Here is a 15,619-nt window from a genome sequence, read left to right on the forward strand (position 1 = left end):
CCCCCGACCTGATGGACTTCAGCAACTTCTGCGTTTTCTCTGGAGGAAAAAAGCAAGAAGTTAACTCTTCTTCCTCAGAAGAAGACCCCACAGAACAGGGGGTAGGTCTCTCGACCGGTGCAGCCACTTCCATGGGAGTCTGAGAGGATCCTGGTAGCCTCTCATTAAGCAGGCGCACCACTCCCTTAATGGAATCATCCACGTAGGTCTTTGTCCACTGGAACATTTCTTGCATCGTGGGTTCCGTGGATGCCTGTGTGCGACAACTCTCACACCTGGAGTAAGGGCAGTTGTCGTCTAGAGGTGTGTTACAATCGTAACAGGCCAAATGCTTCCTCTTGGCCCCAGACTTCCGCTGATCCGAATCCTTAGGGGAAGCCATAATTCTGTAAAGAAAAGAATAAACAGGTCATAACACCTACAAACACCAGGAGGAGGTGAAACGAGACCATATGGGCGCCCACCAGCACTGAAGAAAATAGAGCTGTAGAAGAAGAAAAAAACCCAAGCCAAGCAATATATCACTAGAATATATCAAAGCACAGGGAACTCTGGAGCTAGCTTGTGAAAGCGATGCAACCAGAGCACTGAATGACAGGCTCTGGGCGCTTAAAAAGAGGAAGCCCCGCCCCCTGGGCGGGCCCTCGATCGAGACCAGCCCAGAGAAGTAATAGAGCCTATACTGGCTCAGCTTGACCCTATATGTCTCCCCAAGCTATCCTGGAGTTCAGGATGTTTATAAGGAGGATTGAATAGAGCGGTGAGATTTAGAAACCCCACCGCATCGATACGAAAAACCGGAAGTGACGTAGCGCACCTGGTGCGCGTCACTTCCGGAAGATGGCGGCGCCCACGACGCCGCACACATGCGGCAACGGAGAGAACGGGACACCGCAAACCAGCGGAAGAAGAGGGGAGGGGGACACCCCCCCGACGGTACCCTATAGCAAAAAAAGCCGCGATAACGCCTATAATAAAGGCAATAAGAGCAATAAAAAGGGGCGATCCTAGATTAAGGAAAAAAAGAGCCCCTAAGCACTCTTCAGCCAGTCCACCTGTCCAAAGGACAGAAAAAAACACGGTGGGCTGGGGGGTGATCTCCTCCCTTTCAGGGAGCTGAAGATCGTTTATTGGTTCTTGGGCTCATTAAAAATTCCGCCGGTCCTACCAGTCCACAGGGGCAGTTAACCCCATCTGTGCTGCTGTTAGGACGTAAGGGAATGGATAGTAAGGTGGTGATGTCTGGACCAGGGAGGTAAATTTGCATGCCGTTGGCATAGAAATAATGCTGAAAACCATGGGACACTATGCGCTGTCCCAGGCCAAAGGTGTAGATTGAGAAGAACAGGGGTCCTAGGACAGAGCCTTGAGAGATGAGTCAAGGAAGTGGTGTGTAAGTGGGAGACACTAAATGTCTGGTCTGTGAGGTATGACGTGATCCTGGAAAAGGCCAAGTCTGTGACGCTAATATATGAGTGAGTTTGTAGCAGAAGGGAGTGGTCAACTGTGGTAAAGGCAGAGGATAGGTCAAGGTGGAGCAGGGCAGAGTAATGTAGAAGGCAGAGGACAGGTCAAGGAGGAGGAGGACACATTAGTATCATTTGGCTTTGGCAGTTAGCTGGTCATTGTTGACTTTGGTAAGGGCAGTTTCAGTTTAGTGGTGGGATTGGAAGCCAGATTGTAGCCAGTCAAGTAACAGGAAGAGAAATAGGAGGACAATTCAAGGTGGACATGTTGTTCAAAAAACTTTGAGGCATATGGGAGTCGTAATAAGGGACGATATACAAAGAAGATGGGTCGAGGGAAGGCTTTTTAGGGCTGGATGTGATAGTAGCATGTTTAACCACTTCACATCCGCCCATAGGATATAAACGTCTTATAGGTGGATGTTTATCTCTGAACGGACATTCTGGAACGTCCATTCAGAGAAGGCAGCTGCACATTAATCAAGAGAAGGCAGGGACAGTTCCCAGGTGTCCCAGGCCTTCTAGACTGCTGTATACACAGCGCTCGACTAGCGCTGTGTATACAGATCAGGAAGCGCTATGTGCTTCATGTCCCGGCCCAGTGGTCATGTGACCGCCAGGGCCAGAAGAGTGCAGGAGCTGTTAGGTCTTCCACAGACCTCGATCAGCCCTGCACTGAGGCTGTACAGCGCAGTATTCTGCTGTACAGCTTCTCTGGGGGGTGCATTTCTCCTGTAACTGGGGCTATGTCAGCCCCAGTTACAGCAGAAATCAATAAAAAAGTTAAATGTCCCCCAGAGGTCTTGTATGACCTTATGGGGGATGCAAAGTGTAAAATAATAAAATAAAAAAAATAAAACAATAAAGTGTTTAACATGTAAAAAAAAAAAAAATTCCCAATAAAAAAATCAAAAATTTCCCAATAAAAAAAAAGTTAAAAATAGAAAAAATAAAAAAAAAAAAACATATTTGGTATTGCCGCGTCCATAACGACCGCCTCTATAAATATATCACATGATCCACCCCATCCGATAAACACCATAAAAAATAAAAAACTGTCAAAAAAAGCCATTTTTGTCACCTTACATCACAAAAAGTGCAACTCCAAGTGATCAACAAGGCGTATGTCCCACAAAATGGTACTAATAAAATCGTCACCTCATCCTGCAAAAAATGAGCCCCTACATAAGAAATTTGCTCAAAAAATAAAAAAACTATAGCTCTCATAACATGGAGACATTAAAACATATTTTTTTTGGTTCAAAAATAATATTATTGTGTAAATAAGAAAAGTATAGATATTAGTATAGATCTGCTCTATAAAAATGTCACATGACTTAACCCCTCAGGTGAATGCTGTAAAAATAAATAAATAAAAACTGTGCTAAAACATCAAATTTTTTGGTCACCTTGCCCCATAAAGTGAAATAATGAATGATCAAAAAATCATATGTACCCAAAAATTACAGACATCGGGGGTGTCGATGGGGGCTAAGTTCTCTCCCTCCATAGCCAATATACACTGCTCAAAAAAATAAAGGGAACACTTAAACAACACAATGTAACTCCAAGTCAATCACACTTCTGTGAAATCAAACTGTCCACTTAGGAAGCAACACTGAGTGACAATCAATTTCACATGCTGTTGAGCAAATGGGATAGACAACTGGTGGAAATTATAGGCAATTAGCAAGACACCCCCAATAAAGGAGTGGTTCTGCAGGTGGTGACCACAGATCACTTCTCAGTTCCTATGCTTCCTGGCTGATGTTTTGGTCACTTTTGAATGTTGGCGGTGCTTTCACTCTAGTGGTAGCATGAGACGGAGTCTACAACCCACACAAGTGGCTCAGGTAGTGCAGCTTATCCAGGATGGCACATCAATGCGAGCTGTGGCAAGAAGGTTTGCTGTGTCTGTCAGCGTAGTGTCCAGAGCATGGAGGCGCTACCAGGAGACAGGCCAGTACATCAGGAGACGTGGAGGAGGCCGTAGGAGGGCAACAACCCAGCAGCAGGACCGCTACCTCCGCCTTTGTGCAAGGACGAACAGGAGGAGCACTGCCAGAGCCCTGCAAAATGACCTCCAGCAGGCCACAAATGTGCATGTGTCTTCTCAAACGGTCAGAAACAGACTCCATGAGGGTGATATGAGGGCCCGGCGTCCACAGGTGGGGGTTGTGCTTACAGCCCAACACCGTGCAGGACGTTTGGCATTTGCCAGAGAACACCAAGATTGGCAAATTCGCCACTGGCGCCCTGTGCTCTTCACAGATGAAAGCAGGTTCACACTGAGCACATGTGACAGACGTGACAGAGTCTGGAGACGCCGTGGAGAACGTTCTGCTGCCTGCAACATCCTCCAGCATGACCGGTTTGGCATTGGGTCAGTAATGGTGTGGGGTGGCATTTCTTTGGAGGACCGCACAGCCCTCCATGTGCTCGCCAGAGGTAGCCTGACTGCCATTAGGTACCGAGATGAGATCCTCAGACCCCTTGTGAGACCATATGCTGGTGCGGTTGGCCCTGGGTTCCTCCTAATGCAAGACAATTCTAGACCTCATGTGGCTGGAGTGTGTCAGCAGTTCCTGCAAGACGAAGGCATTGATGCTATGGACTGGCCCGCCCGTTCCCCAGACTTGAATCCAATTGAGCACATCTGGGACATAATGTCTCACTCTATCCACCAACGTCACGTTGCACCACAGACTGTCCAGGAGTTGGCAGATGCTTTAGTCCAGGTCTGGGAGGAGATCCCTCAGGAGACCGTCCGCCACCTCATCAGGAGCATGCACAGGCGTTGTAGGCAGGTCATACAGGCACGTGGAGGCCACACACACTACTGAGCCTCATTTTGACTTGTTTTAAGGACATTACATCAAAGTTGGATCAGCCTGTAGTGTGTTTTTCCACTTTAATTTTGAGTGTGACTCCAAATCCAGACCTCCATGGGTTAAAAAATTTGATTTCCATTTTTTTATTTTTGTGTGATTTTGTTGTCAGCACATTCAACTATGTAAAGAACAAAGTATTTCAGAAGAATATTTAATCAATTCAGATCTAGGATGTGTTATTTTTGTGTTCCCTTTATTTTTTTGAGCAGTGTTTTTATGGCATGGTGTGGGAGAGAAACTTTCTCCTCATTGACACCAACCCATTTGTGGAGAACATTAGGTGGTATGGCCGTTACATGGATGACCTGATCTTTGACTGGTCTGGTGATGTGGCGGCCATACCACTTTTTTTGGAAGAGCTGGCAACTGGGCAGAGCGCAGTCAGCCTCTGCCCTCCCCTATCCTCTTGTCCAGAGGCTGACTCCCCACAGGCTACCCTAGCGGAAGAGCTGGAATCTGGGCAGTTGGCCTCTGCCCACCAAGTACCCACAGCTCCAAGCTAGATAACAATGAAGCAAGGAGTAGCAGATGCCCACTCAACAGCTGGGATCATACAGAACAGAGCCAGGCCCCAGAGTTCAACAGGACCAGTGTTTGTTTATGTGTGGGGCTACTCGACTAACTCAGGCACCGACCGACAGGAGGTCAGGTACCTGGTTAGTCTACTGTTGGGAGGGGAGAAATGTGACGGACTGAACCGTCACTGGGGCTGCTGGAGAAGCCTGAGGGCCAGCCTCCTTCCTACAGACTATGGACCTAGAACTATCGAAGACCCCCCCAGACCTTTTGGGGTTACAAGGAACTATGAACCCTGATTTATGTGTGGAAATTATATGCCACATATTTTCTATTGCCCATTAAAAAGGCATGCTGTGGATTCAGCAACACAAAAAGGGTTAACTCTGCACTGAGACTCCCACTGATTGTGTTAGTGATGGGATTAAGATAGCTGATTATAGGAGCAGCCAACTCCTAGATGACTAGATCACCCTATGATACACTCAGGAGATAATCCCATCACGTGTCTCCTCTCTCCCTATTCATTAATTATGGAGGGGGTGAAGATGTCTGTTTGCATGTTGTTCATGGTTGATTGCGTTATGTTGTTAGACTTCTTGAACTGTATATATAATGAGTTGATCTTCAATAAAGGGAATACCTGTTTTACCCTTCATCATGTTGAGGCTGGTGTTTGGGTAACTGATCAACACTGGAAATTGCTATACGCTGAAGATTTGCTATACTCCCCTGGCTATAACTACTAGCTCTTGTAAGAGCTTGTTCCTGTTACTTGTTCCTGCATCGCTCTCTGAAGGAAGAGAGGCTAACCCACTGGAGCCTGGAGCCTTGTTGTAGGTCCAGGGTGGGTAGGAGACGGCGAGACCTTAACCAAGCTTCGGCGGTTCGTGGGGTCTGCAGTGCTTACGGTGTCGAGTGGAGTGCTTGGAGTCCTCGGGAAGCACTAGGAGCATCCAACAACGGAGGTACCAGGTCGGGGTGCCAGGAGATCCGTTACACTGTATATATCTGTATGTAGTAGTATCCTGAGCTCCCTCTAGTGGTGGCTGTATATATCTGTATGTAGTAATCTCCTGAGCTCCCTCTAGTGGTGGCTGTATATATCTGTATGTAGTAATCTCCTGAGCTCCCTCTAGTGGTGGCTGTATATATCTGTATGTAGCAATCTCCTGAGCTCCCTCTAGTGGTGGCTGTATATATCTGTATGTAGTAATCTCCTGAGCTCCCTCTAGTGGTGGATGTATATATCTGTATGTAGTAATCTCCTGAGCTCCCTCTAGTGGTGGATGTATATATCTGTATGTAGTAATCTCCTGAGCTCCCTCTAGTGGTGGCTGTATATATCTGTATGTAGTAGTCTCCTGAGCTCCCTCTAGTGGTAGCTATATATATCTGTATGTAGTAATCTCCTGAGTTCCCTCTAGTGGTGACTGTATATATCTGTATGTAGTAGTCTCCTGAGCTCCCTCTAGTGGTAGCTATATACAGTACAGACCAAAAGTTTGGACACACCTTCTCATTCAAAGAGTTTTCTTTATTTTCATGACTATGAAAATTGTAGATTCACACTGAAGGCATCAAAACTATGAATTAACACATGTGGAATTATATACATAACAAACAAGTGTGAAACAACTGAAAATATGTCATTCTAGGTTCTTCAAAGTAGCCACCTTTTGCTTTGATTACTGCTTTGCACACTCTTGGCATTCTCTTGATGAGCTTCAAGAGGTAGTCCCCTGAAATGGTTTTCACTTCACAGGTGTGCCCTGTCAGGTTTAATAAGTGGGATTTCTTGCCTTTAAAATGGGGTTGGGACCATCAGTTGCGTTGGGGAGAAGTCAGGTGGATACACAGCTGATAGTCCTACTGAATAGACTGTTAGAATTTGTATTATGGCAAGAAAAAAGCAGCTAAGTAAAGAAAAACGAGTGGCCATCATTACTTTAAGAAATGAAGGTCAGTCAGTCAGTCAGCCGAAAAATTGGGAAAACTTTGAAAGTAAGGGCTATTTGACCATGAAGGAGAGTGATGGGGTGCTGCGCCAGATGACCTGGCCTCCACAGTCACCGGACCTGAACCCAATCGAGATGGTTTGGGGTGAGCTGGACCTCAGAGTGAAGGCAAAAGGGCCAACAAGTGCTAAGCATCTCTGGGAACTCCTTCAAGACTGTTGGAAGACCATTTCAGGGGACTACCTCTTGAAGCTCATCAAGAGAACGCCAAGTGTGTGCAAAGCAGTAATCAAAGCAAAAGGTGGCTACTTTGAAGAACCTAGAATATGACATATTTTCAGTGGTTTCACACTTGTTTGTTATGTATATAATTCCACATGTGTTAATTCATAGTTTTGATGCCTTCATAGTCATGAAAATAAAGAAAACTCTTTGAATGAGAAGGTGTGTCCAAACTTTTGGTCTGTACTGTATATCTGTATGTAGTAATCTCCTGAGCTCCCTCTAGTGGTGGCTGTATATATCTGTATGCAGTAATCTCCTGAGCTCCCTCTAGTGGTGGCTGTATATATCTGTATGTAGTAATCTCCTGAGCTCCCTCTAGTGGTGGCTGTATATATCTGTATGTAGTAGTCTCCTGAGCTCCCTCTAGTGGTGGCTGTATATATCTGTATGCAGTAATCTCCTGAGCTCCTTCTAGTGGTGGCTGTATATATCTGTATGTAGTAATCTCCTGAGCTCCCTCTAGTGGTGGCTGTATATATCTGTATGCAGTAATCTCCTGAGCTCCCTCTAGTGGTGGCTGTATATATCTGTATGCAGTAATCTCCTGAGCTCCCTCTAGTGGTGGCTGTATATATCTGTATGTAGTAGTCTCCTGAGCTCCCTCTAGTTGCAGCTGTATGTATATGTATGTACTACAAGACAATTTAGACTAGCACATTCATATTCATAGTCACAGGCACATATCCATCAAGCAAACATGGTTGATAAAAAAAATGGCTGCACAACTTTACACATGCAAACAATAGAGCTGAGAAATGGGGATCATTCTAAATTAAAGTGGTATTATACCTACTATAAATGGAAAAATGGAAGCTCTTAGTGCACATTTTTGATCAAACCTGTTTCGGGCCCATCTAACAGGCGTCAAGGTGGCTTCCGCAGACGGGTACCTAACACTAATATACCGCCTCTTTTGGACTTACCTAAGCCTACATTTTCAGGGCAGTGTAGGAACCAGCTACATTTGTACTCTGCTGAGAAGCCCCAGGCAGATGGGCGTTGCTCAGTCTAAGGGTGCATTCACACAACCGTATAAATGGATCCGCATCCGTTCCGCAAATTTGCGGAACAGGTGCGGACCCATTCATTTCAATGGGGCCGCAAAAGATGCGGACAGCACACCGTGTGCTGTCCGCATCCGTTGTTCCGTTCCGTGGCCCCACAAAAAAGATAGAGCATGTCCTATTCTTGTCCGCAACCATGGACAAGCTTAGGCATTCTCTATATAACGCTGGCCATGTGCAGTCCGCAAATTGCGGAACGCACAAGGCCGGGATTCGTGTTTTGCGGATCCGCAATTTGCGGACGGCAAAACACTTACAGTCGTGTGAATGCACCCTAAAAGACGCGCTACCGTCAATATATACTACAAGAAAATGTCTAAAATGATGCCAACATAAAGTAGACATATGGGGAATGTTAAGTAATAAATATTGTATGAGGTATCATTTTCTGTTTTTGTAAATTTTGGATTATTTTATAAATAAAGGTAAAACATATCGACTCAAATTTACCACTGTCATGAAGTACAATGTGTCACGAGAAAACAGTCTGGCTTGGATAAGTAAAAGCGTTCCAAAATTATTACCACATAAAGTGATATGTCAGATTTGCAAAATTAGGCCTGGTCAGGAAGGGGGAAATGGCCCAGATGTGAAGTGGTTAAAACAGGAGGGGAAGACATCGGTGGTTAGAGATAGGTTGAAGACATGGGTTAGGGCAGGAATAAACACTGTGATGAGGTTGGGGATGAGGTCGGATGTGATCTGAAGAGAAGGTTAAACGTTTTTCTTCGGTAATGGTGGAGAAGCTGAGTAGTTGTGCAGAGATCTTTTGTTTAAAGTCCTTGGTGAGATGAGAGGTGAGGATGGGGGCGCTGGGGACGGAGGAGAGAGATAGTGAGACGGGGAAGGTATGAGAGATGTGAAGTCGCCATGTTTTGCAGTAGCTGAAGTTGAAGTTGACGAGGGACAAAGTGCTCGTTAGAATAGGTTTACTTCCATCGCCGCTCTGCACTCCTGGAGGCTCTTTAGTCAGTATTCTCATACAGTCCCATGTAAAAAAAACATCACTCCCCTAACTCCTGCCTTCTCTCATATACAGTCCCATGTAAATAACATCACTCCCTCCCTCCAGTCTGCTCTAACATACAGTCCCATGTAAATAACATCACTCCCTCCCTCCAGTCTTTTCTAACATACAGTCCCATGTAAATGACATCACTCCCTCCAGTCTTCTCTAACATACAGTCCCATGTAAATAGCATCGCTCCCTCCAGTCTTCTCTAACATACAGTCCCATGTAAATAACATCACTCCCTCCAGTCTTCTCTAACATACAGTCCCATGTAAATAACATCACTCCCCTCCAGTCTTCTCTAACATACAGCCCCATGTAAATGACATCACTCCCTCCAGTCTTTTCTAACATACAGTCCCATGTAAATAACATCACTCCCTCCAGTCTTTTCTAACATACAGTCCCATGTAAATAACATCACTCCCTCCAGTCTTCTCTAACATACAGTCCCATGTAAATAGCATCACTCCCTCCAGTCTTCTCTAACATACAGCCCCATGTAAATGACATCACTCTCCCCCCAGTCTTCTCTAACATACAGTGCCATGTAAATAACATTGCTCCCCCCAGTCTTCTCTAACATACAGTCCCATGTAAATAACATCCCTCCCTCCAGTCTTCTCTCACATACAGTCCCATGTAAATAACATCACTCCCTCCAGTCTTCTCTAACATACAGCCCCATGTAAATGACATCACTCCCTCCAGTCTTCTCTCACATACAGCCCCATGTAAATAACATCACTCCCTCCAGTCTTCTCTAACATACAGTCCCATGTAAATAACATCACTCCCTCCAGTCTTCTCTAACATACAGTCCCATGTAAATAACATCCCTCCCTCCAGTCTTCTCTAACATACAGCCCCATGTAAATAACATCACTCCCTCCAGTCTTCTCTAACATACAGTCCCATGTAAATAACATCACTCCCTCCAGTCTTCTCTAACATACAGTCCCATGTAAATAACATCCCTCCCTCCAGTCTTCTCTAACATACAGCCCCATGTAAATAACATCACTCCCTCCAGTCTTCTCTAACATACAGTCCCATGTAAATAACATCACTCCCTCCAGTCTTCTCTAACATACAGCCCCATGTAAATAACATCACTCCCTCCCTCCAGTCTTCTCTTACATACAGTCCCATGTAAATAACATCACTCCCCTCCCTCCAGTCTTCTCTAACATACAGTCCCATGTAAATAACATCACTCCCCTCCCTCCAGTCTTCTCTCACATACAGCCCCATGTAAATAACATCACTCCCTCCAGTCTTCTCTAACATACAGTCCCATGTAAATAACATCACTCCCTCCAGTCTTCTCTAACATACAGCCCCATGTAAATAACATCACTCCCTCCAGTCTTCTCTAACATACAGCCCCATGTAAATAACATCACTCCCTCCAGTCTTCTCTAACATACAGTCCCATGTAAATAACATCACTCCCTCCCTTCAGTTTTCACTAACATACAGTCCCATGTAAATAACATCACTCCCCTCCCTCCAGTCTTCTCTAACATACAGTCCCATGTAAATAACATCACTCCCTCCCTTCAGTTTTCACTAACATACAGTCCCATGTAAATAACATCACTCCCCTCCCTCCAGTCTTCTCTAACATACAGTCCCATGTAAATAACATCACTCCCTCCAGTCTTCTCTAACATACAGTCCCATGTAAATAACATCACTCCCTCCAGTCTTCTCTAACATATAGCCCCATGTAAATAACATCACTCCCTCCAGTCTTCTCTAACATACAGTCCCATGTAAATAACATCACTCCCTCCCTTCAGTTTTCACTAACATACAGTCCCATGTAAATAACATCACTCCCCTCCCTCCAGTCTTCTCTAACATACAGTCCCATGTAAATAACATCACTCCCTCCCTTCAGTTTTCACTAACATACAGTCCCATGTAAATAACATCACTCCCCTCCCTCCAGTCTTCTCTAACATACAGTCCCATGTAAATAACATCACTCCCTCCAGTCTTCTCTAACATACAGCCCCATGTAAATAACATCACTCCCTCCAGTCTTCTCTAACATACAGTCCCATGTAAATAACATCACTCCCTCCCTCCAGTCTTCTCTAACATACAGTCCCAAGTAAATAACCTCCTTTACTCTCCAGTAATGCCTAGAATGTATTGTCTTCTTTTCACCACGCCTATCTCAGAGTCACATGACCTAAACCTCAGGGAAGCCTGTACATTCTAGGCATTACCCAGTATAATAACACAGCTGCTGCTTCCTGGGAGACTCCACCCCTTCAGGTGACATCACACCTCCCAGGGTCGCACGACCAGTGTGTAGAGAGCAGGAGGAGGAGGAGGGGTGTGAAGTAGAGAGGATGCTGGATTAGAGACGTGAAGGGTAAGTGACCGGAGATCATGTCCTGTGTGATGGACATTTGACTACAACCCCCATCATGCTGCAGGATGAGCACTGACTGGAGCTCCTAGCTGTGGATTTGGAACCTGGGAGTAGTGGAGGAGAGGAGAGGAGCAGACAGGAGATGACCGGGGGATCAGACTGGGGAGGAGAGGAGATCTGTGAGCGAGGGGCGGCTCAGGGGCAGGAGGACATGGTGAGGCAGGTGACCAGCGGCGGCCCATAGCTGGCGATGCCGTAGAGGGGCCCGTAGCAGGCGATGCCGTAGAGGGGCCCGTAGCTGGCAGTGGCGTAGAGGGGCCCGTAGCTGGCGATGCCGTAGAGGGGCCCGTAGCAGGCGATGCCGTAGAGGGGCCCATAGCTGGCGATATCGTAGAGGGGCCCGTAGCTGGCGATGTCGTAGAGGGGCTCATAGCTAATGATGTCGTAGAGGGGCCCGTAGCAGGCGATGCCATAGAGGGGCCCATAGCTAATGATATCGTAGAGGGACCCATAGCTGGCGATGTCGTAGAGGGGCTCATAGCTAATGATGTCGTAGAGGGGCCCCGTAGCAGGCGATGCCATAGAGGGGCCCGTAGCAGGCGATGCCATAGAGGGGCCCATAGCTAATGATATCGTAGAGGGACCCATAGCTGGCGATGTCGTAGAGGGGCTCGTAGCTAATGATGTTGTAGAGGGGCCCGTAGCTAATGATGCTGTAGGGGGGCCCGTAGCTAGTGATGCTGTAGGGGGGCCCGTAGCTAGTGATGCTGTAGGGGGGCCCGTAGCTAGTGATGCTGTAGGGGGGCCCGTAGCTAGTGATGCTGTAGGGGGGCCCGTAGCTAGTGATGCTGTAGGGGGGCCCGTAGCTAGTGATGCTGTAGGGGGGCCCGTAGCTAGTGATGCTGTAGGGGGGCCCGTAGCTAGTGATGCTGTAGGGGGGCCCGTAGCTAGTGATGCTGTAGGGGGGCCCGTAGCTAGTGATGCTGTAGGGGGGCCCGTAGCTAGTGATGCTGTAGGGGGGCCCGTAGCTAGTGATGCTGTAGGGGGGCCCGTAGCTAGTGATGCTGTAGGGGGGCCCGTAGCTAGTGATGCTGTAGGGGGGCCCGTAGCTAGTGATGCTGTAGGGGGGCCCGTAGCTAGTGATGCTGTAGGGGGGCCCGTAGCTAGTGATGCTGTAGGGGGGCCCGTAGCTAGTGATGCTGTAGGGGGGCCCGTAGCTAGTGATGCTGTAGGGGGGCCCGTAGCTAGTGATGCTGTAGGGGGGCCCGTAGCTAGTGATGCTGTAGGGGGGCCCGTAGCTAGTGATGCTGTAGGGGGGCCCGTAGCTAGTGATGCTGTAGAGGGGCTCGGTGATGTTTCCAGGACAGTGCTCTGGTAGATGTCCTGACTCCTGTACAGACAGAGGAACAGCTTCTCCTCATCCTGCTGAACTCCCTGTACCCCGATGTTCCCTGCCTCCGATTATTGTACTGAGCGCTGACACCTCCCTTCTTCCCAGTTATTTAGTAAGTAATCCGGGAAGGGGGAAGCTGAGTTGTCAGTATTCGGTATATTAATCCCTTAACACAAAATCCCGTACACGTAGATCATTTGTATTAAAGCTGTGTATGGAGTGGGCTCATGAGCTGCCGCTCCATACACAGCGGGTACCAACTATACAGTATAATACAGCATACACCCAATGACTCCGATCCCAGTTGTTTAACCCCTGTGCCCATGGCAAATGAGGCACTAGAAGTCCTTTGACTGAAGCCCCGATGGCAAAATTGGGGGTCTTTGATCAGCAGCTTGTGGCTCCCCAGCCTAAAAGGCTCCCGGGCCTGGGGTTGTCCAGATTTTTACAACTTATGGTCTATCCGCAGGGGTCCAATATGCACAAACCCACCAATCAGCTGTTTCCATGTAGCGTCAATGCCACAACGAACAACTCTATCCATTGTGTAGTGGACGGTGAGGTGAATTGCAGTTACCAATGGATGGAGCAGTAAAGTTCTGGTACCAGCCTCTGCCGCCACAGCTGATCGGTGGAATGGGTCGATCACATAGTGGACAACCCCGTGTGCTCAGAAGATCACATATTCACGTCCCCTAACGGGACTAAAAACGATAGTAAAAAAATGTTTTAATAAATCAAAAAACAAACATTTTACAGATTCTAATTGCTTCAAGTTCTCAATTTTACATATCGAATAAACAATAAAAAAATATTATGCGCGGTGAACACCATAATGAAAATAAAAAAATACTGAAATAGCCAATTTGCATTTGAATAGAAAGTGATAAAAAATTCCTAAGTACCCCACAATGTTAAAAATGGGGTGATTTAAGGCGTATCAATAGAATATGCCATAAATGTCCAATAGGAGCAGGTTCAAGAGGTGGGATCTAAACCTATCTTAATAACGTAGCCCTGAAGTGAATTAAGAGCACACAGCTAAATCGTGGCCATCCCTCCATTCACCACTATGGATAGGACTCGTCCACTTTAAATCTTGTGAACTTTCATCTGAATTAATAAACACAAGTAAATCATGAATTTATTTTACAGCCAGTGACTGGTAGAGGACACCGGCCTTACATACAGGACTCTCACAGATAAAGTCCTCTTTGTAAGAGGATGGTCCTTTCCGGGATTGCCCCACCAAGGATGGATAAAGACAGAAACCGCATGGCTACAAGGATATTAGACCTCGCCCTGGAGATCATCTCCTTGATAACTGGAGAGGTGAGAGTCTCACATGACATCACTCTTATCTCTAGTAATAAACCAGGTAAATGTCTGGAAAGGTGGAGGCTTCTTAGAATCTCTGTAGTGATCGGCGTCTCCCCATACACAGGATTACACAGTAGTGAAGAAGTCGTCTGATGAGTGTGTGACACCCAGTGCGTCAGGAGGACGGAGCAGGACCCAGAGCCTCATCACCGAGCCTCCACCTCATTCACTGATACATGAGCAGAAGATCCTAGAACTTACCAACAGGATCACTGACCTGCTGAGTGGAGAGGTGAGCGCTGCTGGGATTGCTGGGACATTATACAATAACACCAAGGGAGGTGTCTGGTAATGACCGTATCATTGTGTTGTCAGGTTCCTGTAAGGTGTCAGGATGTTGTTGTCTATTTCTCTATCGAGGAGTGGGAGTATTTAGAAGAACACAAGGATCTGTACAAAGACATCATGATGGAGAATCACCAGTCCCTTACATCTCCTGGTAAGAGAAGACCTTCCTGATTATAGAGGAGAGACCAGGTTTGAGGGTCACCTAGACTCACCCCTCCTCTGATCATCACATATAGACAATGTATTCAGTCACTGTGTATTTCCTATAGATGGATCCAGTCAGAGAAATCCACCAGAGAGCTGTCCTAGTCCTCTATGTCCCCAGGACTGTCCAGAGGAGAAGCAGAATGTCCCACTGGATCATCAGGACGTCATTATGGAGAATAACCAGCCTCTCACATCACTGGGTAAGAGGAGACCTTCCTGATTATAAAGAAAAGTCCAGGTTTAGGGGTCACCTAGACTCACCCCTCATCTGATCATCACATATAGACAATGTATTCGGCCACTCTGTATATTTCCTATAGATGGATCCATGCAGAAAAATCCACCAGAGAGATGTCCCAGTCCTCTATATTCCCAGGACTGTCCAGAGGAAAAGCCAAATTTTGCACTGGATTATCATGAGCTTAAGATAGAGAATCATCAGACCCTCATATCACTAGGTAAGAGAAGATCTTTCTGATTATAGGGAAGAGACCAGGTTTTAGGGTCACCTAGACTCACCCCTCATTGAATGATCACATATACACAGTGACTGACATTGTCTATATTTCCTACAGATGGATCCAGTCAGAGAAATCCACCAGAGAGATGTCCTAGTCCTCTATATTCCCAGGACTGTCCAGAGGAGAAGCAGAATGTCTTACTGTATGATCAGGTAGGTTAAGCTGAGATTCCTGTAAGCCCTCTATAGGTTGATGTAATGAAGCTTTCGACTGGTGAAGTAGACGCTCTATGTGAGGATATTGCTGGTG

The 15,619-nt window shown here is 46.6% G+C and overlaps 3 protein-coding genes across 7 annotated transcripts in view; 2 read left to right on the forward strand and 1 right to left on the reverse strand.

The window, feature by feature from the left end:
* LOC120996578 overlaps window positions 1–15,619 on the reverse strand; it is a 625,207-nt gene that overhangs the window by 274,179 nt on the left and 335,409 nt on the right. The gene's annotated exons all lie outside the window — the stretch shown is intronic.
* Window positions 1–15,619, forward strand: part of LOC120996580 (zinc finger protein interacting with ribonucleoprotein K-like) — a 655,167-nt gene that overhangs the window by 154,676 nt on the left and 484,872 nt on the right. The window lies entirely within an intron of this gene.
* LOC120996583 (oocyte zinc finger protein XlCOF6.1-like) overlaps window positions 11,463–15,619 on the forward strand; it is a 166,979-nt gene continuing 162,822 nt past the window's right edge. The window contains exons 1-7 of one of the 5 annotated variants that reach the window (XM_040426604.1): window positions 11,463–11,581; window positions 14,130–14,306; window positions 14,419–14,586; window positions 14,670–14,793; window positions 14,912–15,049; window positions 15,170–15,307; window positions 15,425–15,522. In XM_040426604.1, the coding sequence (XP_040282538.1) occupies window positions 14,199–14,306; window positions 14,419–14,586; window positions 14,670–14,793; window positions 14,912–15,049; window positions 15,170–15,307; window positions 15,425–15,522 (774 nt within the window). In that variant the 5' untranslated portion in view covers window positions 11,463–11,581; window positions 14,130–14,198. Of the gene's footprint in view, window positions 11,582–13,905; window positions 14,307–14,418; window positions 14,587–14,669; window positions 14,794–14,911; window positions 15,050–15,169; window positions 15,308–15,424; window positions 15,523–15,619 lie in introns of those variants that run through there. The other 4 variants (XM_040426607.1, XM_040426608.1, XM_040426605.1 and 1 more) reach the window with 4 other exon arrangements.

Source organism: Bufo bufo, chromosome 3, assembly GCF_905171765.1.
Source record: "Bufo bufo chromosome 3, aBufBuf1.1, whole genome shotgun sequence".
NCBI lineage: Eukaryota > Metazoa > Chordata > Amphibia > Anura > Bufonidae > Bufo > Bufo bufo.